Source organism: Hemicordylus capensis, chromosome 5, assembly GCF_027244095.1.
Source record: "Hemicordylus capensis ecotype Gifberg chromosome 5, rHemCap1.1.pri, whole genome shotgun sequence".
Lineage (NCBI taxonomy): Eukaryota > Metazoa > Chordata > Lepidosauria > Squamata > Cordylidae > Hemicordylus > Hemicordylus capensis.
The window spans coordinates 152,067,434-152,091,385 of NC_069661.1; the positions used below are offsets into that span (position 1 = coordinate 152,067,434).

The following is a 23,952-nucleotide window of genomic DNA, read 5'->3' on the forward strand; positions in this document are numbered from 1 at the left end:
GTGTAAAGACCAACAGCACTACAATGAAGGGAAGTAGTCAGTTATGTCATAAACTGACCCATCAATTACTTACTAGTATTTGACCATTGTTAAGTCCTGTCAAATATTCCAGTAGGTCAAGAAGACACTACTACTTGATAGTAGTGTACTATCAAATACACTCCGGTACTTTTTACTTAGTAAAAACTCCTAAGAAAGGCACACTAATTTCATCCAGGACTATATCGGGGGTGCGGGGAAGATAGGAATTGTTTGACTCACACAACTCATGTCTTTTTTTGTTTTGCAAAGGTAGGGGATCTCTATCATCAGTAGAGACCACCTTCTACTCTTTCCTAGTTGATTATATTTTACAGCCACCGCTCATTAAAAAAAAAGAAAATGAGGTGGTGTACAATTATGATCATCCATCTATCTATTTATATCTTAGGCATACCTGTCACTAATCCCATGCGTGGCAGCTCTTGTGAGAGTTCACGAGCAGCTGCCGGGTGAGGAGAGGTAAATGAATGGGCAAGTGGTGGTGGCAGGGGCGTAGCAAGGTTGGAGTAGGCCCAGAGACAAGATTTTAAAATGCCCCCCCCATGAAGTAAAGAAATCTTAAATGAGGCTGAATAGTGGTAACAAAAAGCAGTGTGTGTGTGTGTGTGTGTGTGTGTACATACACACACACACACCTATGTGCCACAATAGAACATCATCCTAAATTATTTTTTAAAAGGTTTAGTAAATTGTAGACGATGCAAGTCATTTAATGGTACTAGAGAAAGACATGCTGTTCTGGTAGCTCCAGGTCTTAATACTCACATCAGTTTCGGAGGATGAATACAATTGAAGGAAGCCCGGGCAGGAGCGCGTCTGGGGGAGTCAGTCATGTGACTTGCCTCTGGGAGGCCCCCCAAGACAGTGGGCCCACAGACAACTGTCTCCTCTTGCCCTATTATAGTTATGCCCCTGGGTGGTGGGGATAAACAGGCGCAACTGCCGGGCAAGTGGGGCAGATGAATGGGCGAGAGGCGAAGGGGACGAGCGGTGAACGGGGCGGGGGGAGGAACGGGTGAGCTACGACAGGCACAACTGCCAGGAGAGCAGGCGGGGGATGAACAGGTAAGCGAAGTCTGATGTAAAGCCTACTGGGATATGTAGAGGTCACCATAAGGGTGCCTGGCAGGAGGAAAAGCAGGCATTCAGCTCTGCCACCGGCTGCTGGGGATGAGGGGAAGGATCATTATGAAGGCCATTTGGCATCATGGAGGGAGCAACACACTCTTTGGTCTCCCTGGCCATGTCCTACTGCAGGCAAGACAGTGTCAAGGCATGCGCAGAAGGGGAAGGGGGGCAGCAACTGAAAAAGGAAGGCGCAGCAGTGTCTAGAGCTTGGCTGAGAGCGCTAAGGGAGGCTGGTCCGGAGCCCAGAGAAAAGAGGAGTGAAGCTGGGAACCTCCAGAGTTGCATGGAGGAAAGCAGGGAAGACACGGGGGAGGGGGGGGAAGCAGGATGTCATGGCATTGCCTTACAGGATGGAGGGGAGATTCCTCCAAGGAGGAATATCTTCCTCCAAGGAGGAGCTCAGTGTGGTGTAAGTGATGCAATTTCTCATTTATCTGCACAACAACCCTGTGAAGCGTTTAGAGAGAATCACTCTGAGTGTCTTGGCTGAGGCTAGATTTGAACTGGTTCTATCCGGTTCTTCTTCTAAATATATTTTTATTTAATAAGGAAAGGAAAGGAAATAACATGATTACATTATCATCTCTTAAACTTCCAAAAGTTACATATAACCTGGGATTCTGCTTCCATCCTTTGCCAACCCTCCCGCTCAGATTAGATATTACAGAAATATAGAAGTAATGTGTTAATCAAACCTCAGAATTTTTTTTAAAAACCCACAAATCTTGGGTGTTGATGTTGACCCTGTGCTAAACTGTAATTTATGAAAGGTCCCCAGGTTAACACAAATGTTTCATCTGAGGTATTTCATAAATAAGCAGTGATCTTAGCCGTCAAGGCATATACCCCTAGCTTTAATAGCCATTCATCCAGGGTCGAGATTGCCTGTGATCTCCAATTAGCAGCATAGAGAATCCTGGCTGCAGTAATCATATATAAAGACAACGCTGTGTGTTTAGTAGGTATATAAGGTTTAGTCATATTTAACAAAAAAAAGCTCAGGTGAATAGGGAAAGTTTATTTATTGAATCTTAGAGTGAATTTTCTTCCAAAATTGTTGTGCTTTGCCACAAGTCCACCACGTATGATAGAATGTCCCTGCATGATTCTTACATTTCCAACAGTCTCCAGAATAATTACTCTCCATCTTTCTAATCATTGTGGGAGTAATGCACCAACAAAAATACCTTTTGTACCAATTTTCTCTTAAGGTACTATTTGCTGTAAATTTGATATTCACTTTCCTTTGATGTTCCCACTGTTAGATATCAATTGTCCTGTTTAAATTCTGCATCCACTTAATCATGCAGTCTTTTATCTGTTCTGTTTCTGAATCATATTTCAACAGCAACTTGTATATCAATCCCAGTAAATGATCAGCATTTTTGGTTATTACTTCAAATTCCGTTAAATCTCTAAGTTTACCACCTTGTCTTTGTATTTCTTTCTGCACTACAGAACTAATTTGTAAATATTGAAACCATGAAGGTTCCTTGGACCATTCCAAAGTATAGATTTTGTTTTTCCAGTAATTAAACTTTGCATGTTGTATGCCCTCTCTCTCTCCAAGGATCAAACTTACTAGCTTTTTCTTCTTTATTGAAAAAATATTTAAAATAGATGCCAAAATTGGTAAGTCCAGGCTGATCCTTTTCTTATTCTTGTCCCAAACACTTAACAGACTATTTCTAATTGTGTGAGATTTTATGTCCTGGTCATTTCTTTTTATGTTAGCCCATAAAAACCTATGTAACCCATCTGAAAGATCTGATCTGTCCATATCCATAATCGGACCACATGTTTCTCTGATTCAATCCAAAATCCACGTGAAACAACTGGCATGGAAGTATAATTTCAAGTTAGGGACAGCCAATCCTCCCCGTTCTCTTGCATCTTGCATAATCCTAAACTTGATTCTTAGTTTTTTATTAGCCCAAATAAAGGAGTTTATATACCTCTGCCACATATTCAACATCTTATTTTCAATCTTAACCAGAATCATTTGAAATAAGAAATTCATTCTTGGTAAAATATTCATTTTAACTGATGCTATCTTCCCCAGCCAAGAGACAGATAGTTTCTTCCACCTATTTAGGTCTGCTAAGATAAGATTTCACACTGGTAGGTAATTGTTCTTGAACAGGTCTTTATTATTCCCTGATAAATTAATCTTCGAGTATTTAATTGGTTTTGCTGTTATTTGAAATCCAGTCTTATCTTTCAAATACAATAATTCCATAACTGACAAATTCCATGTAATGATCTGTGTTTTGTTTTTATTAATCTTATATCCCGAGACCCTGCTGTACCGGGTTATACGCTCCACTATTTTATCTAGAGAGTCCTTTAGTCGAGTAATTGTAAGAACCACATCATCAGCATACAATTTTATTTTATGCTCTTGATCTAAGTATGTAGTACACCGCTCTGAGCTCCTTGGAGGAAGAGCGGGATATAAATGTAAAAATAATTAATCATCATCATCATCATCATCATCTGCCATCTTAATTCCATAAATGCTTTGCTCCTGCCGAATCTTCTTTGCCAAGGGTTCTTAAATGTCACCTCTTAGGCAAGAAAAATGAGCTTGCTTAAAACCTTAAGCTTTATCGAAAAGATATTGGGGACTTTAAAAAAAATATTCAATTTGGCTTAATTTATTCCATTCATACAACATATCATTCCAAAAACAAAAGCTGAGTGCACTAGCGCACAGATGCTCTTTGCAGGTTCAGCTAGTAAACAATATCATAAAACAATAAATAGCGCTTATCTCCCCGCAGACGATCACTGCCTCCTCTCTAGGCGGCCAGATCGGCCACCCACACAGCTGCAGGCTCCGTCACGGAGCTGGCAGGGGCTGCAGGGATCAGGGGCCGCGCGGCCCCCAGAAGTCCCAGGATGCCCTGTGCAAGTGCACAGGGCATTCTGGAGAGACTCCCAAGCCTGGGAGGCTGGCTGCAGCCTCCCGGTCGGGGGTCTACTTATGTGTCACGGCGCACCACGGTGACACATGTGCAAAGCAATGAGGTTAACGGAGCGCTCGCTCCATTAACCTCATTTAAGGTGTTCTAGGGTGGGCTAGCCACCTTGAGAGCACCGGGCTCGCCTGCAAGCCCGGTGGTTCCCACGATCGACGGAAAGTGGGCTAAGTTCCCTCAGCCTGCTTTCCATAAATTGTGATAACAGCCTCACAGAGTAAGATGTCTGGAGTTAAGAGAAGGGTAGCGTTCTATACTTCCTGGCCAAAAACCAACCAAGCAGCCTTTACAGAGCCAGCCTACCAGTGGCCCATGTCTGGCGGCGGCCCCACTCACCTCGCCCTCCGCATCTGACATCAGATGTGGGGGCCACGCATGGTCGGCTCCCAAACAGAGCCGCATGGCTTCTTTCAGGAGTTAAGAATCTGGCCGGCACAGCATTCACAGAGCAGCCAAGAGTGGCTCTTCCCTGCCTTAAAGGCAGGGGAGAGCCACTTCTGGCCACGCTGCAAACGTAGCTTTGGCCGTCTAACTCCCAAACGGGGCCACACGGCCCCGTTCTGGAGCTAGGTTTGGGCCGGTGGTGCGTTCGCAGCGGCCATTTAACAACATCAGATGCTGGGGGCGTGTCGGGGTCACAAGGCGCGCCCCCTGATTGGCGGCGGCCCAGGTTCTTTGAACCCGTTTGCCCAATGGTGGCTCCGCCCCTGAGTCTCTTGGTGTTTGTGCAAGACTGGGAGGGAGGAAGTTCCAGAGTTAGAGGCAGTCACAATAGAGCCCTGCCCTGCATACATGACAATCAAGCTTCAGCAGGTGTCAAGGCCTTCTCAACAGATCTCGTGAGGTGAGTAAACTCATTCAGGAGAAGGTGGTCCTTCTCTCTAATCATATTACAGACATACAACAGAGGGAACAGTGGCTGCATGCAACACTAAGATGAGGAACTCCAGGTTTTACTTTCAGAATGGAAAAGTGTACTACACTAATCAGTTAGTAACTGGCAATGTTATTTTGTAGACATCAGAGAATCTGTTCTTTTGAAAAATTAAAACAAGCTGCTCTATCATGCTATGCAGGCTGCTACTCAATCCAAAATTTCACCTAGCCACCACATTTGCACTTAAAATAGAGTTCTAGTAGTTAAACATGATTTTTCCATAATAAAAACATTATAATAAGATACATCCAATGGCATCAGAAACATATGAAATTCTCACACTGCAAAACAGAATTCAAATATAGTCTCTCACCAAAAGCTTCCAAAGCTCTTCTGTAGTTATATTTCAGTACAATTTCAGTGTTACATTCAAGAAACTCATTAACTTCACGTTGTATAGAAAATTATTCAGAAATAGTTCATTTTTTCACATGTGTAATTTCCTTCTTTTTAAAGAAAGAAAAAGCTACACATTTTTTAAAACCTACAAATGGGCTGCTACAATACTAGACACAAGAACACCCATCAAAGCCAAAGGTGGTAAGTTGAGGTAAGATAACCAGGTAAGTTTTCTTGCTTACTTATCAGATAAACAAACCAGGTAAGTTTTCTTACTTACTTATCAGATAAACAAACCGGCTCTTCTAGCATATAGATAGTCACATTCGCTTTTTAAAGTCAATGTTTGTGTAAACTTAAGAGCTGCAATCCTCCAGCCAGTTAATACATACATTGTTTCACTAATTTTGGACATGGGACTGCACATAAGTCATACAAAATGAGGAAATGGATTAAAAACAATAAAATCTGAACTAATTTGAAGTATAGCTATTTCTAATAGTTGCATATAATGATGAAAGATGCAGATACAGATATTCCCATTTTCCCTTTTCAGTTTCTTTCACGCTATCTTCGCATAATTTTTTTAAATAATCATCATGAGAAGTGCCTTCACCTCAAAAAGTATTAGCATATCACTGGATATCCAACAGCCTGTTGCCTTATGAAGGATTTGCCCAATCATGTGCAAGTATCATGAAGCTACACAAGAGTGAAGTCAACCCATTCCAACTCATTCTGTCTTTTTACTGATGTATCACCAAAGTATTCAGTGAATAAAAGTAAGTAATGTGTGCTGTCAAGTCAATTTTGACTCCTGGCGCCCACAGAGCCCTGTGGTTTTCTTTGGAAGCATACAATGAGTAAGAAACCTTATAAATCTTTTCCTTCTTCTTTCTCCCCCACTAACTGAGCAAAGAGGCACCTTTTCAAAGTGGTGATTCTCTTTATTTAGCAGGGGGAGAGCAACTGGCCCGATCCAGCCCCAGCACAGCATCCCTCCATGGCTGTTGCTGGTCTCTATCTTATGTTTCTTTTTTAGATTGTGAGCCCTTTGGGGACAGGGAGTCATTCAATTTAATTTTTATTTATTTATATCTATGTAAACCACTCTGAAAACTTTTGTTGAGAAGAGGTATATAAATATTTGTCATATTCATCTGTCTCTATATTGCAAATGGGCACACGACCTTACCGTACTAAGGTGTGTTCAGGAACACCAAAGTAGGTTGTTTGGACCAACTCCCATATATTGACAGCCACCGTTCCTAAGTGCTCGGGACTGGAGATGGTTGTTTTTTAAACCTGCCGATTTAATCAGTTTCCACCGAATTTGCCAATATACCTCTATATGAGATTTCTCTTTTGAAATTGTCAAATAAGCTGTACATTCTTCTACTTGTACAGGGTGGGGAGGCAGTGGATTTTTCTGCAGAAATAGCCACAGAAGAGTTAAGCCTAGCTGTTTGTGTGAGAGTCTAATTTGGTCAAAGTTAACAGCCTAACTAAGAAAGAAGTGCCCATAAGGCTCAACATATCCTGCATACTTTTGTCCTTTGGTTTGTTGCAGATTTAAAATTTCAAACATAAGAATTTTTTCTGACAGCTACTAGGATTCATCCACCCTCTCTCCCACCCTCAGCTGCTGAAAGTGGTACTTCTCCTGATCTTACCGCAAAATGCAACACCTGTCTCCAATCAATCCATACACCACACAAGTAGTAGCAGGCAGGTTTTTACCTACTTTTTACAAGTAACAACAGAGGACTCTCAAGTTGGCATTTGTTGCACTGGAGATCCAACTTCTAGACTTCAACATGAAATATGTTACTTTCACACAGTTTTAAAACAGGGAATAGCACCACATAGCACCACATAGTTCCTTAAAGTAGTAAATGGAAGAGTATTGCTCAAGAAAAAGGGGGAACATGAGAAAGAAAGCTACTTATTCTGCTCGAGGGAAGTAGGAAGTTAGGGGGAAGTTGGAAGTTCTCTTCATCATTAGTTCAAAATAATCAATTCACACAGCGTATTTGCATGTAAGGGCCCATTTGATATTGAAAGCTCTAGTTCCCCCACTAACCACAAGCAACACACTGGGAAAGTATATTTAAAGTTTCCCTGCATCACAGATTTTAACCACTTTTGTAAGGATCAATTAAATCCTTTCGGCCTGGAAGAAGGGAGCAGTGGATGCCTATTTGACTCTCCCACCCACAGCATCAAAGTGGAGATTTGTCACTTCAAGAACAGTAATTCAGCAGCAATATCAATACTTGGAAGAATTTATTTAAACTTTTAAAAATAAATTAATGTATATCTCAAGTTACATACTACAAATACAGAAAACTCAGCTAACTTTAAATTAATGAGAAGTCATGCCACAACAACCCTGTTCTATGCTAGGAGATAAACAAGAATGCAAGGTGTTCCTTCCTATGTTAAATAAGCTTCACTGCAAGGAGACAAACTAGGTCATATAAGTTAGAAAGGGTTGAACAGCTATTCATTCACAATCAACCCTGCACCCCAACCATTACAAACACAACACTGTCACATCATGTGTTCTTATTGCAACTACTATTGTAGACACCACTGGTACAAACAAGCTAGTGTAGCATAATGGCCAAAAGACTGAAGAGGAATTCCCCATTCATGAACTGTCATGAGCTTATTAGGTGGTCTTAGGCAAGTCATTATCTTTCAGCTTCTACTCCTCTGCAATATGGGAATTAATACTGACCAACCTTACAGGGTTCTCTCAGTAATGACATTATATGAAGAGTACTGAACATTTTAAACTGCCATATAAATGCTAAATATCATCATAATCTGCAATAAGTAACTGCTCCAATAAGTGGTCTACTCATAAGAGTAGCACAAGAGTAGAAAATAATACTTCTGTGAACAAGTGTGCTAGAGACAGGATGCGACTTTTTACTGAAGTAACCGCTGCAATCTTCCATGATTATCTCCTCTGACATTACTATGCCCATGCGAGTATACCACTATCATGCAGAATTACTTGCCAGCTCAGATAAAGTATGAAATAGGTTCCAGTCATATTTGATCTGAAAAAACTGCATTAAATTCCATTGAAGCAGTCACTTGTGCACAGTCTCAAGCAGTCAGTTGTGTCAATGGGTCTTAAAAACTGTAGGGAGCCGTATTGGTCCATTAGAAAAAAATCCCAAAGTCTAGTACCACCCTTATTAGGACCAACAACAACAAAAAGACACAGTGTTGTGAGAAGCAAGTTTCTGAATTCTCCAGAACTCTTCATAAAGTTGTATTTGTTGCTATCACAGTATGGTCAAGCAAAAAGAAAGAAAGAAATGGGGTGAGGCAGAAAATAGCTGGGCTTAGTGGCAGCAGCAAAAATTCTACAGTTTAAGGGATTCTGCCAATCCCTCTCTAAGCATTACTACCAGACAGGACATAGGCTCTGGGTTCTCCTATAAAGTTATTATGATGCCTGTGAGAAAGAGTTCAGTATTTCAGTTATAATGCACTCGAATTATTCTGAAGCAGAAACATTCTTTATATTTTTACTAAAGTATCTTGAAGCCTATCCTTTAAAATAAAAAAAAATTAAAAGCCAAAATACTACTTTGGGGGTGGAAGGGGAGTTTTAAGAGTACTGTAATTTCTGGCTAAATATGCTTTGTTGGAATATAATGACCAGCTAGAGCACCATCATACATTCTACCACCTCTGTCTCAAGCCCACTGAAACTAGCTTGTGCTTGGTTCCTTTATTGTATCATAAACTACACAAGATTGGCCCTCTACATATGCCATCAAGTCAGACCTCCAAGCCTCTAGGGCAGGTGCTGTCCCCAACATCCACAGCACACAAGGGAAGAGATTTCCCTTTGCCACCATCAAAATGTATGTGCATTCCCACAGCAAGAAAGTGAGCCAGGTATTCTCTGTTCAAATCTAATCACAGACATGCTCATAAAATGGTTTAAAACAAGCCAGGATCTTTCAACACTCCAACACCTGCAACATGAAGATACAAATCGTAAAGGCCTTGTTTACGGATTACCAGGAGTGTATGTGAAGCACTCTAAACTCTCAAAAAGCCCTGTGCAAATGCCAGATATTGTCATTAGATCAAAATGCCAAAAGGCAGCATCTGTGGCTGTTCTGGGATGCTGGGGCCTGACCCAACAATTGATACTGCAATGAGATGCAAAAGAATGCAATGAAATGCAACATAGCCTGGCAAGGTTGTCGTCCTATGCTGGCAGAATTTCAGACAATATCCTGGGATTCTTCTGCTACCATTACACATTCCTGACAGAGACCAGTCTCCTAAGTGACAAACATTAGAGAGGACATTCATCATATCAAACAGAGCATCAATTAAGAATTTCCCCCAACCAAACAAGAATAAACTAATACTCAGGATTTTACTGTACCTTTATACAAGCTAATAACAGCTCACTATCAATACATGCCAATATAATATGTCAGCACTTAGGATAGGGCGCCAGAATAGCTATAACAGTGTGGTGTCAAAAAATGACATTATACCATTATTGCACACAAAGCAGATGCTTAGGAATTTTGTAGCAAAAAAAAAAAAACCCTCTTTCTCCACAGCTTTTCACAGTCCCAGGCTAGGCCTTCAGATTGCCAATTGACTGATGTTAACTCAATCAACATGTGGTTGTTGTTTTAAAGCTACCATTAGTCACAAAATAGTAAAGATGGCCGCAGGCCATAAGATTGTGGTTTTCAAGGTACTTTTTCATTTTAGGCCCCCAATGCATAAAGTGAAACTGTTAAGATTGCACTTTGTGCATGTATACATCATAGCATAATATAATCAGGCTTTCCCAATTACACTGTCTTCTAAGATCAAAATTCCTCCCCTCAGAGACAACTAAGCAGGACCAACATGACTGCATAAGCAATCCAGGCAGCAATATTTTTCAAGAAGCTATGGAAACTGCTTTCAGGTGTGATTCAGGAAGAATAAGACCCCTCACAATGTTGAAAAATATCTTGATACGAGCCTCTCAGATCATGCTGATATGAGCCACTTAGGGAAGCAAAGTGTTTTATATCAACTTTGTAACTAAAGTACAATGCTGAAAACCAGAAACAAAACCACCCTATTGTTAAATCTTCAAGAACTATCTTCATCATGTAAGTGCTGAAGTTGCTGCATTTCATTTTTTAACCAACTTGGACCCAATATCTATTATTTAGCAGGGGAAGAGCAGCTGGCCATATCCTAGCCCAGCACAGCAACCCTCCTGTAGCTGCTGGTAGTGTCTACCTTGCATTTCTTTTTAAATTGTGAGTCCTTTTGGGACAGGGAACCATTTTTTTATTTATTATTCTAGGTGAGAACTGCTGAAAAGTGGTATATAAATATTTGTAATAGCAGCAATATATACAAACAAGTACAGAATCCAGTAAGTTTTCATTACACCCTGCTACAGTCTTAACTCTTATAAAAACCTCTATAATGACCATATGTCTATGGTATTGCCAAGCTGTTCAAGTCTGTAGCACTACACATGTTTCCTTGGAAGTAGGTTCTGCTGAAAGCTGCAAGAATTAGGGATGTTTGCGGAACTGGTTTAGAGGCCCTTTATGGGTACTTTGTCATAGCAATAGCAATAGCACTTACATTTATATACCGCTCTATAGCCGGAGCTCTCTAAGCGGTTTACAATGATTTAGCATATTGCCCCCAACATTCTGGGTACTCATTTTACCGACCTCGGAAGGATGGAAGGCTGAGTCAACCTTGAGCCCCTGGTCAGGATCGAACTTGTAACCTTCTGGTTACAGGGCGGCAGTTTTACCACTGCGTCACCAGGGGCTCTCTTAACAACAGAGACCTGATTCTCGCTAGGGATGCGCATGGAACCAGCAGGGCGAGGTTCAAAGGCAGTGGGGGGGCATTCCTTTAAGGGTGGGGGAGGGTGCCCTTACCCCTCCCACCGCGTTTCCCCCACCAGCGCTCCATTTTAAAAGCGTCTGTCAGGGCAGCACAGCGTGCGCACGTGCACCAGGTACTTCTGGCCGGAGGAAACACTGGGGTGGCAGGGAGGTATGCTGCCACCCCAACAGACACTTTTAAAATGGAGCGCCAGCAGGGGAAACATGGCGGGAGGGTTAAGGGCACCCTCCCCTGCCCTTAAAGGAATGCCCCCCCACCTTTGAAGCTCCCCCCGCCACCAGTTCCACGCACATCCCTAGCAAGAATCAGATCTCTGCTGTTTATGACAAAGAAAAGGGAAATTCAGCACAATGTTTAAATATTTTCAGTTTACAAAACTTAGAGTATAATCCAGTCTCTCAACTCGTCATCTGATGTCATTAGGCTTGTTAAATGGGGGCCAGGGGGGAAAGATTAAATTACCAACATATACTGACAATAGTAATAGTATAAAAATCCTAACTATCCTCCAAATATATGTCTGCAATACTAAAAACAAGTATTGTCTTAGAACTGTAAAAGTAAATATCAAATGTTGGAGTCAGATTCACTGTTAAACTAATTCCACATCCTCATCTGACAAATGGGGTAACAATGTCCTTTTCTGCTCCATTAGTTTTAAAAGCCCTCTTATTACAGTACTATCACAACACACTTCCACAGGAGTTGCATACAATGCATAGGAGCCACTATTCCTGGTTTCATGGTAGATTAAATGGCACTTGTACTACAATTCTATACACACTTATTTCAGTGTAAGTGGGACTTCTGGTAAACTTGCTTAGAACTGTGTGCCAATAGTGACGGATTTTTAAGCAGCACCTATCTTCTCTCTCATTCTCATTCATCTGCACCAGGAAAAAGCCTTTGTACAGCCCAGCAGAACTGCAAGAGAGACCAATGGCTGGTACGGCAACAAAGCTTGTGCTATAGCAGGGTACTTGTGGCAGTATGAGCTGTCCCCTAAAGTGGCCCTGAGATTTATCCACCTGATCTTATGGACCAGTGTCTCAGCACAGTGGTTTACAGGATCAAGTGATTAGCTTGTCCTGTCAAGTTCCACAAACGTGTAGACACATTTGTTAGTTTCAGTCAACATTCAACAGCATTTGTTAGCTTCAGCAGTCTCAAGAGTCTATCAAAGTCTTATTCATCATAAACCTAGTCAACATACATAAATTCTGATCAATATCAATTGATAGCCTACAATTATATTACAAAACAAATTGTTCAATATGAACTACTCAAAGTCAAAAATTCTCTGCTTTGTCAAGAATGCAGGCACACTTATAATCTGTGTACAAATTCACAGCCATTCTAATCATTCTCTGAATTATAAGTGTATCTATAGTTCTATGTAAGCATCCCAGATGCTCAGCTGTTGAGTTGTTGCACAAGACTTAACCCATAAGTATTTGCTACAAACCTCTCTGTACAACACATTCATCAGTATAACATCCAAATCTAAAACCACAGTTCAAGCCAATGTTAACTTGATCAGGTCCATTCTGATCAAGGCCAATGGTAAACTGAAGAGCAAGCAATTGTGATTATGCATTCAATTATTGTATTTCTAGCTGCAGCCAGTGGCCTATAAAAGTTTCTATGCTAGAAGTAAACAGATATACATGTACATTTATTTCCCACACTGTAACACAGCATTGTACTAAATTAGCAACAGGGTAACTGAGATGCTAGAGGGGGAAACACTATGATTACTACTGAGCACAGCAACATTTGATTTCAGATTACTTCTGATCATCACAGGTTAAAAGAGCCATTCGACTATATTCATACATAGACCAAGTTAAGAAATCACTCAAGGGCACTTAGGCCCATGGTTATACCTAACACAACCATTCACAAGGCTGTTAGGCTCCAGTCATGCTAGCAGAAAAAGCTTTAACACCAAAACACCAAAGAGAGAGAGAGAATGACAGAGAGAGAGAGATACTTAAGAGCATGTTGTCACCCGCCTGCCTTACCTTCTTTATTAAGCCTCATCACTTCCCTGCTTTTTCCACCCTCTTTTCCAGTCTCTTCTAGCTCTACACCTGCAGAAGAGAAGCAAAGTCAGAGAAAACCAAGGAAGCGTGTATATTGATATATTGATGAAAGCATGAAGGCATTAAGGAGCATTCTGTTAGACAGCAGCAGCAGCAGCCACCACCAAATAAAATAAATAAAATGGCAACAGTCGCTGCGTCTGCCACGGAAGAGCATCTCCAGACAGACTTCCCCCAGGCCACAGCATCCTTCATGCCTCCCCAGCCCACATCCAGTCCTCATGCAATGGCATCGTCTCGTGGCCCTAGCCCAATTTATTAAATACCGCCGTCTCTCCAGGCCCCATCCCCAAATAAAACGGCATCCTCTTGCCCCTCCCCCTGTCAGTCTCTCTCCCCATGTAGCCGGCCCAACCAGAGATGTCCAGAACTGTTGCAAGCAGCACCAGTAGCAGACGGGCACAACGCAACCAATGCACATGGAGGAGGTGGATGGAGGATAGGTGGGTGGGTCTCTATGCAACTGGGTGACGAAGGGGCAGACCCCAATGCAATGCTGGGGGGAGAGAGGCAGGGCATGCAAGCCGCCTCGCTCATTCCCACCCTCCCTAGGATGCATGTGCGTGTTCAGGGGAAGAGGAGCAGCGTCCTCTGTGGCCGATCCTTGTGTCTGGCGGGTGCCCTTACTGTGCGGGGGGGCGGCGCAGTGCGTGTGCGGAAGGGCGGCCTCCCGGACCCAGGCGGCCCAGGGCTGGCCCAGGAACGCCTCGGGACTGGGCACGGGCCGCTCCAGGGCCGCCATGGCGCCGCCGCCGCCGCTCCTCCTTCTCCCCCTCCTCCTCCTGCTGCTGCTGCTGCTGTTCTCCTTTTCCTTTTCCTTCTTCTCCTCCTCCTCCTCCTCCTCCTCGCCGCTCGTGCTCTTGCCGCTGCTGCTCCTCTTGCCTTCTTGCTGCTTTTCCCGTTTCCTTCGGCACCAACGAGCGAGGAGCCAGCGAGCGAGACACGGGATTCGAGAACGCCGCACGTCATCCTCGGGACGTTCCGCCGCCCACACGGGGTAGTGTCAGCCTTTGCTCCCTATCAGATCGGGCTTCCCGGCTCCGGACGCGCAGGCGCACAAGGGAGGAGCGAAGCCGGTGCCCTTAAACGTTCGCTTCCCTGAAGTCGTGAAGAAAAATGACCGGTGGAAGGTGGATAGAGACAGAACGGAGCTAGGAAAGAGCGAGCGCTTAGGCTTGCGCTGTGGCACGTGCCACCGCCAGCTAGGTGAGAAGAAAGAGAGAGAAAAACAGCGCCAGGAAGAATCCCTCACCGCAGGTGGCTTGTGGCTGCGCTTGAAGACAAAGATTATGACAAGGCGAACTGAGTGCAAAGAATGTATTCATTTGCGCACGCACGGGTCCTGCATGGATGGGTGGGACTCCTTTCGTTGTTTGCCTCTCCTGCTGTCCCTACTAGAAATAACAACACGCACACTGTGCATGTATGAAGATATGAAGACAGATATGAAGACAACACTTCACACTTCCTAGGCGGGGAAAGCAAACAGGAGGGAGCGCTGAAGAGTCTGTCACCTGTTAAGTGAACTGCCGTGCAAAGGCACTGAAGAGCGTGCTGGGAGAGGGGGAAAGTTTTCTTCCGGCAGCCAGGATTCCTCACTGCAAATCTCTACTATTACTGCACTGTGAATTATGTGAGTGTATACCCCCTCAGCGGGGGTTAACACTCCCTCGTTACAAAATATCTCAGCTCTTATAGAGTACGGGCTACAGGAAAACTACAGGTTGTTTTGTTTTAGACAGTTCCATTTTGGGATGATCATATGGGCATGTCTTCTAGGTAAAGACAACAGCGAGGTGGTTCTAATTATTTCATGTATAGTGTGAAGTACCTGGTTTAGTACACTTTACAACAGTGTACCTTCCGCTTTACAGAGTAACATACATAAAACAAAAACTTGGGACCCTGCCATGAGTCGCTTCCAGTATAAATTTCGACAGAACAGAAGGGAGACAACGGAGAGGGCAAGAGAGAAATTATGGAGGCACGAGTAATAGGGTTTGCAAAATCAGTCAGAAAATGTGCTACAAGTTTACCATTCGTAACTTGCCAGGAAGCAGGGCAGACATTTGAGGGATGCTTGTTTACATTTTGCACTATCCCCCAAAAAGTCTCATATTGCCCTTTCACCTCACAAATATTTCCCATCTGTTCTGGACCAAATCTTATACACTTGTTCCTATGCCACAGTGATAGTACAAACACTGCAAGGATTTCCAGTGAGTGACACACTCATGTTATATTTCAGTGCCTTCCACCCACAAATTCTCTTTGGATCCAGCTGTGCCAGTTCTCAAAATTTTATCATATTCTTTTTATTGAGGCATTCACTACAGTTTTCTTTCAACTTTTTTTTAGTGAATTTGCCCAACATGTCTGCTGAATTTTATTCGTGTCTCCTCATTTCAGACCAGAACCAACCATATCTTGGGTTTGGTTCTGTGCTGCAGCCTGTAGTGTCAACAGTTATCCCAAAAATAATTAATTCCGGGTGCTTGAGTACTTAAATTATTTGTTTGATGGTGTCACATATCAAATCTATGTTGATTTTTTTTTTTTAAATTGTATTCTATGTAGTGTATTAACAGCTGGTCATTGACCATAATAAAATTTCTTTCTGTCAATATTTTACTATAAAGCAAGAAGTTGTATTTTCATTCAATATTTTAACATAAACCCTCCATGCAGGGCATGTGTAAGTGTTCATATCTTGACTTTTTATATTTTTATTTATTGTTAGATTTGTATATCGCCTTGAGATTATTTTAATGAAAGGTGGTATATGAATCTAACAGTAAAAAGTCAAGATACACACACACACTTACACATGCCCTGTATGAAGGCTAAAGCTAACTTTTAAATGATAAAGAAAGATGTAGGTTACATGCAGGAAAACAATCTGTGGTGGATTGCTTCATGTTGCTTCATGGGAAGGCTAATCCTTGGGTCTAATGCTCAGAATAGGTATCCTGGCTGACCTCCTGTCCTGACTACATTTACTAGAGGAAGTCCTATTGAAATGTAGTACTCTTTTAGAATAGCTCCTGAGTAGTACTATTGAGTAATTTAGTCCAGATGTCGGCTCCTGGGAATATGTATGTGTGTGGTTTTTTTGCAGTTGCAGACTGACCCAGTCCTATTGTGACTTATCTAGAAATGACTATAATTTGCTGAGAAAGCCAATATATATTGCAATGACTTTTGTTCATTCATTATGTAGTTTAGAAGGTTATCCGTGGAATATAATCCAGTCAGCCTATGATAAAAATGTGTAAACAGCCTTTATACCTTATAAAATGGTATAATGGCTATATACCTTGGATGGATAGGGCCAGTTGGTCTCCCCCTGCTAAATAAAGAGAATCACCACTTTAAAATGGTGGCTCTTTGGCCAGTTAGCAGGGGACAGCTCAGTTTGCAGGGGACAGAAATAAATCTTCTATGTGAAAAAGAAATTTAATCTGCAGTAATAAAGAATTTATAGTTGACAGAGGTCACTATATCAGGCCATAGAGTCAGACTCAAAAGTATTTTAGGACAGACAGAAAACCTGAGCTATCCAAACAAATTAATGATAGCCCCACAATTTGGATGGTTTAAAAAAATAAATCTGAAGTGGTAGATAGGAGCCTGACCACATGTATGATAACTCATGTGTCTCTTATAGGACCTCAGTCGTGTTCTGATAGGCTTGCCAACATCGTCAACCAGTAGTCTGACTCAGTATAAGGTAGCTTCCTATGTTCCTCTTTTAAGACTGTGCTTACCATCTGCAATTATTATGAGCCCTTGTGTTAAACAGTATAATGCATTGTTTATTACCTACTGCTGAATTAATCAGGGGACTGTTTTAATAAACCAAAAATTTTGTTCATATTTTAACTGAACTGATCCAGCAATTAAACACTGCAGCCCTACCAATTTTTGGCACATGTTTGTCTATGGCCATAATGATTGGCTAAGCAATTAATTAATTGCAAGGCAAAAAACCAAAAAACAACCAAAAACTGCTGGTAAAATGTCTGATTGTTAGAATATTAAAACTCAGTAATCCCTTCACTTTCACTTTTTACAAGTTTCACCAAATATAAAAAGAGGAAGTATTCAAATGACATTTACAAAAACATATACAAAAATTAAAACCCTATAAGCATATACATGAAAACTGACACTGTTATTTCCCCCAATGAGAAGCTAGTCTTTCCACCTAGCCACCAAATGACATCTGGCCATTTGGTGGCCATGTGTGAAATTTGTGGTGTTGTATGTTCTTCCTCTAGTGGAACTGAGCAAAGATTTGGTTGCTCAGACCTTCCCGCTTGACTATGAAAATGTATGTATAAAGCCATACATGCAAATCAGAGTTTCAGTAAATAAAGCATAGAAAGAATTACAGTATCTGCCTTTGGAAGTGGAAAAATCAGTGCTTTAGTAGGTGGCAACTGTGGTTTGTATGTTTCTTTTGACTGGACTATATCTGAGCATGGTTCAGGAAGTCATGGGCCTGGTTTATTCTCCAGTAATAATAGAATAATAATTGAAGGAAAGAGAAGAAGAGGATGACCAGCAGCAAGGTGGATGGACTTGATTATGACAGCAATGAATGCACTACTGAGAGACCTAAAAGGCCAAGTTGAAGACAGATCTTCCCAGAGAGTATCTATCTATGTGGTTGCTAAGGGTCGACACTGAATTGATGGCACTTAATCAATCAATCAATCAATCAATCAATCAATCACCTGTATATATAATTGATTAGAGGGAAATTATAGACTATGGCAGCTTTTCAAGAAACGTTAGTTATACCTAGGATGGAATCCTTTTATTTTGGATTAAGTCACAGTGAATTCACTGCTACTTACCTCTAAACAAACGTGCATAAAATTGGACTATCTCTTGTGGGAAATAAAGGGACATAACTAAGCATTAATTTGCCCATAGGACAAATTTTATCTAGACTGGGACCCATAAATTTATTAGGTGTTCCTAGCAATAGTGGATTAAAAGTACTAATTTCTTCTGACTAACCAGACAACACCACAGATGAGACTGCAATAACATTTTCAGAGAAAACCTTATTATACTGTATATACAGTAACTGCATAGACATCTCAATATGTATGTTATCATAGCAATAAAATAATTAACTACCTAACAATATATGAAAGTCAGATTTATCTATAATAAATTATATGGCTATCCAATACTGTACCACACCACACAAGTACCCCTCATTGTGTGGAGCATTCAGCACTTGGCAATAATTTTACTGACCTATTACTGATTTCTCACAATATAGCCAGTGCTGAGAGTCTGCAGATGATTGATTCAATGTTACTAAAACCAGGGAAACAGCACAGGGATTACCAGAAACTGTACATACATATTTCAGTGTGTACTGCACAGAAGAGAGACAAACGTCACTGCTAAAATAAGTTTTTTTAAATGCTTAGATCTTGAATAAACACTGCTCATGCACAGCTACTTCCAAACATGTGTAATAATATCAAAATAGATAGCTGTCCAATTTTCACATTACAGTGTACACATTTTGCGCACACGCTTTCTTGTACCTCTGCAGAAAAGAAAAGTATGCCATTGATTTTAATAGCACTAAGTGCACTATAATAACTAAAGTGAAACTACAGAGTGAACTGAAGCTATTGTTTGGTGTAATTTAGTTTTTGACCTTTAAAATGGAGAATAATGGTGGCAAAAGAGTGTTATAAGTTTAACAAACCAATCCAGCATGTTTATTTCATTCTACTGAATTCAACAGGAGTTACTCCAAATTGCATAGGATTTTTACTTAATTGGATACATGGTTTTAATTCAATGCTATAGAAAATTTGGGGTATACTTTTCAGCTATTGTGTCTCTGCCTTTTACTGAAAGGTTAGGCAACATATTCTAGATATATATGCAACATGTTCTAGATATGCAAACTCTGCTGTTTGTAGATGGAACAGTAACATGTTAACTTGATCCTCCTCTCCTACCTTCCCTTCTCACATATATGCAACTCCAGGGGTGTATCTAGGGTAGGGCAGGCAGAGCACATGCCCCGGGCGCCACTTGAAGGGGGGAGCAATTTCTTAAAATTAAAAAAAAATTAAAAATGGCCACCAAAAACAAAATGGCCACTGCGCATGCTCAAATGGCCTCTGTGAGGCCCCAGAGGCCTGTGGAGGGAGGGGTAACCTTTGCTGACTCCCCCCATGGGCTATAGGAAGTGCCCCGAAGGGGCTACAGGTAAAAATATTTTTAAAATTTAATATAATATAAGTCACTGTACACATATTCAGTTTGGTACTATGTACAGAGAATCAGGGCTTGTGAATACTGAGCTGAAGCTTATGATCTAGGATTGTATTCATTTGTTCTTACTTTGCTTCTTGTGATAAGTGTGTGTGTGTGTATGTATTTGTTTATTTCGGCCCAAGGCCAGCATAAATACAAGAAAAAGAAGGGAAACAACAACAAAAAACTTGTGATAAGTGAGTTAAATGTGATGTCTTGATAATATGGCTATTAATGGTGAGTTTGTCTTTGAATCAGTGTGAAATTCTTAGTATTAAGGCCCACTGGGAGTTTCTTGCTCGCTTTCTCTCATTTTAACTGTCTTTCTAAAATACTAGAATATATTCCAAGCAGTGACACAATTTACTTTGCATATCCTTTAATTATTTTCAGAGTATCTGGGAAAAGCCAAATTCTCCATTTATTTTTAAAACTTATGTAATAGTGATGCTACAGTGCATACCGTAGTAGAGAATTAGACAGGCACTTCTGTTTAGTTTTCCAAGTACACCTCCACATAGTATTTGGGTATTTCATGAACCCCAGCATACTGAAATTTGTAGTTTTCCAGCATTTTTTGGTCTGGCTACGTCCACTGCTAAATAGTTTTTGAAATTTTAGAAGATTAGCGAGCTTGACTTGTATTTTTGAGCTGATATTATGGTAACGTTATCTGAAAGATGGGTGTCAGATGTTTGGACAGGGGGCGCAATTTCAGTGCTTGCCCTAGGCGCTATTCCCCCTAGATACACCTCTGTGCAACTCTCCAATATTCATTACAGAGAACACCTTTTTGCCAGTGTGCCATCAGCAGCTAAAACCCACTTTCCCCACCAAGCCTTTTAAGTTCTGCTCTGTGGTCTTCTCGGGTTATTGGTTCTGTTTTTCTGCTTTGTTTTATGTTGCTCTTGCTTTCTGGTTCTGTTGTTGATTTGATATGTATCAGTTGCTGTATTATTGTATTGCTGTAAAATCTTATCCCAGGCTTGAGAAAAAGGCAGCAAGGAACCCCTCACTGCATATTGTTAAATGTAGAATCATACCTTTTGGTGTCTCCCTTGGAAATAGTAGTTGCTTTCTTCTTAGGAGCTTCATTTATTCCCATTGGGAATCTCAAATTCCTTTCTTATTGTCTCCCATTCTCTGGGATACAATGTGTATGTGTATGCTTATTGGGAAATGTGTATGTGTAGTGTTGATGGAAATAGCTTACACACACTATTGGTGATTTTGTTGGATGTAATGGTTTTTAAAGCATCTTACATGCCATTGTTATACAATAGATAAATAGTAACTAATTTGGTTCTCCTTCAATTTGCATACCATAATATTCTTTAGGGGTCTTTCTTTTTTCCCTTTTGGTCTCTCCCCCCCGCCAATTTGTTTTTAACTGATTAATTTTCCTATCTTACCCTCTCACTCCATAAAGTTTGTCCTTTCATGCTTTATGCTCTCTCAGCCTTGTGTTAGCATAATTGAATGCCCCACTAAGGCCCTTCTTAATGGGGTGTCCCTCTTAATATATAGCCTCTTTCTTGGAGCTACCACCCTTGTTCATCACTTACTAAATAGTTTCCAGTTTTTGATTGCTATATCTTTACTGTTTTCTCGCTTTTCTGACATCCAGTTATTAAGACCATTAAGATGTGGGTTTTGCCTTCTTTAAGGTTTCTCTCTCTCTCTCAGGACAGTAGCTGTATTGGTCTATATTTCATACTGTATTGGCAGTATGAAAGCATAAAGTGCTGTGGTATTGATGGGCTCACTAGTTTATTATGATATCAGTTGCTTGGTCAGACACATGAAGTGCACCCATGCTTCTAATATCTATCTGTATAATTCTAAATGTACCTGTCGCTAATCCCATGTGTGGCAGCTCTCATGAAAGTTTGCTGCCTGGGGGATAGTGATGGCTGGCGGGAGCAGGAGGAGGCAGAGGCAGGCGGCCCGGCTACTGGGAGGAGGAGGTGGGCCTCAGGGGCGCAGCAAGGTTGGAGTGGGCCCAGAGATGAGATTTTAAAATGGGCCCCCCCCCTTCAAAGTCCAGGGCCTCCACACACCCCAGGCCCCCAAGGATATAAGTCTGGTATTTCAAAATAAGTATGCTGCCTGGAAATACATTTCACTGAATACACACACACACTTCACAATATATAGTGATATACATTGAGTACTATATATTTGTGCTACTTTTAATGCCTAGAACACACTAGAAACACTAATTATTAAAATGGCCCACTCGCTGAAGATTAGCAAAGGAGACTTTCAACCATGCAGTGTAAGCCTATGTATGTTTTCTCAGAATTCTGGACAAATTCAGTAAAGTTTGATTGCAGGAGGTTTTTCACAGGAGGCTTTTAAAGCCCTTTAACACACATCTCCTCTGGAATGGAGGAGCTGCATTCACATGTTGGCCAGATTGACCCTGAAGCCCCTGCGAATTATTGGGGAGCAGTTCACACATAAGAAAAATAAAATAAAAGCACAACACATGCTTCACAGTTCTCACTCAGACCTTTTGGGTTGCAAAACAACTTGAACATAAGTGCATTTATAAATGAATGAATGAATAAATAAAATAAATATAATATTGTTTGTTCCAGAAGTTTTTATAATTTTCTGCCATGAAACAAGCCACTTAGAGGACTTTTTAGATAGCTTTTTAAGCCAGCAAATTTTCCAAGCTGTTTTAAATTAAATATTCAGAGACTTCTCAGTTCCCTCCCCCATATCAAAGCCCTATGGCAAGCAGATCCCTATATACTCGGTGGGGGGACCACAAAAAGGAGTTCACGTTCTACCTGGCAAATGCTGGGCTGGGCTGAGGTTCTGCTGCAGAGAGCTGTGGGAGCCACTCTGCCTGCCTGCCTGCCTCCTTCCTTGCTTGCTTGGGGCCTCCCTGCAAGCCTACTCCAGTTCAGGCTTCACTGAGGCCTACACGGAGGCCTCCCTGGAAGCCCCGCCCACCCACTGATCAGCTGAGAGGCGGGGAGAAAAAGAGAGGAGCTCTTTGCAGCTTGCCTGCAGCTTAGATTGCTGGCCAGGAGGGCAAGCAGGAGAGAGGGCAAACAGGGCAACTGGCTGAGGGGACTTGAGGCTGGGCAGGGGGCAATGGGGAGCCATGTGAGGTGTCTCTGGGGGGCCCCCAAGGCAGTGGGGCCCCCAGACAACTGTCTCCCCATGCCTAGTGGTAGTTCCGCCCAGGGGTGGGCTGACACGGCCGGAGGGAGAGGGGGGGCAGTGGGCCAGCCTGCTCACCAGGAGGAGGAGGCCGCTACCACGAGTGGGCGGGAGGAGCTGGTGGGCCGGCTTTCCCGCCGGCCCACCAGCCAGAAACCGCTGGGTGGGGGTAAGAAGCAGGCATGGTGACGGGGGGAGAGGAAGTGGGCCAGCTGGCCTGCCAGAAAGTGTGTGTGTGTGTGTGTGTGTGTGTGTGAGTGAGAGAGAGAGAGAGAGAGAGAGAGAGAGAAATGGGCAGGGGAGGAAAGCAGCCGCTCAGCCAGAAAGCCAGGCGTGCTGGGGGGTGGCTGGGTGGGAAAGTGTTGGAAGTTAAAGGACTTTGCACTGTCTCTTGTCTCAGACAGTGGAGGACAGACTACTGAGTCAGAGGGCTAGAGGGTCAAGACATTGGTCATCCCTTCTCCACTGCTCTGACACTATCCCTTTGAAATGTAGATTGCTACTCTTAGGGATCAACTTCCTTTCTCTCTCTCTCTTCCCAGCCTGCCCTTCTACCTTGCAACATGGCAAGCCTCTCTCCCTGTACCATGTGTGCAGAGAAGATGCAGAATCCATCTGCATCCAGCTAGATAGTTAGATTAGAGATCCTAACTCCTCACTTTCCTATCTAGAATGGAGTTCCTTAATAAATGCCTTATATATTGATTTGAAACTATGAATTGGCTCCAAGTTACTTTACTCTCAGCATACATGCATGCCTAACTAAATCCGCTGTGTTGTGCCTCTGTGCACTCTGCTATAATGAGAAAGGGATTCTCTCACCACAGAGAATTTACAACAGAAAGCAGCAGCAATGGGTGGGCTGGCCAGAGGCGCAGATGCTCTGCACCCGGCCCAGCTAGTGTGTGTGTGTGTGTGTATCTCCTATGCAAGCCTATCCTGTCTTATAAGTCGCAAGTGTTGTCTCTGTTTCCAGTGAAAGGTTGAGGCTCTCCACACAAGCAGGGTGGAGAGC

At 42.1% G+C, this 23,952-nt stretch overlaps 1 protein-coding gene across 8 annotated transcripts in view; it reads right to left on the reverse strand.

The window, feature by feature from the left end:
• The window catches only part of ATXN7L1 (ataxin 7 like 1), a 111,784-nt gene extending 89,127 nt beyond the window's left edge, over window positions 1–22,657 (reverse strand). For 2 of the 8 annotated variants that reach the window (XM_053255996.1, XM_053255993.1), the window contains exons 1-2: window positions 22,559–22,657; window positions 13,377–13,445 (exon numbers count right to left, since the gene is read on the reverse strand). In XM_053255996.1, the coding sequence (XP_053111971.1) occupies window positions 13,377–13,395 (19 nt within the window). In that variant the 5' untranslated portion in view covers window positions 13,396–13,445; window positions 22,559–22,657. Of the gene's footprint in view, window positions 1–13,376; window positions 14,475–22,558 lie in introns of those variants that run through there. The other 6 variants (XM_053255992.1, XM_053255991.1, XM_053256002.1 and 3 more) reach the window with 5 other exon arrangements.
• Between the last annotated feature and the right edge of the window lie 1,295 nt (window positions 22,658–23,952).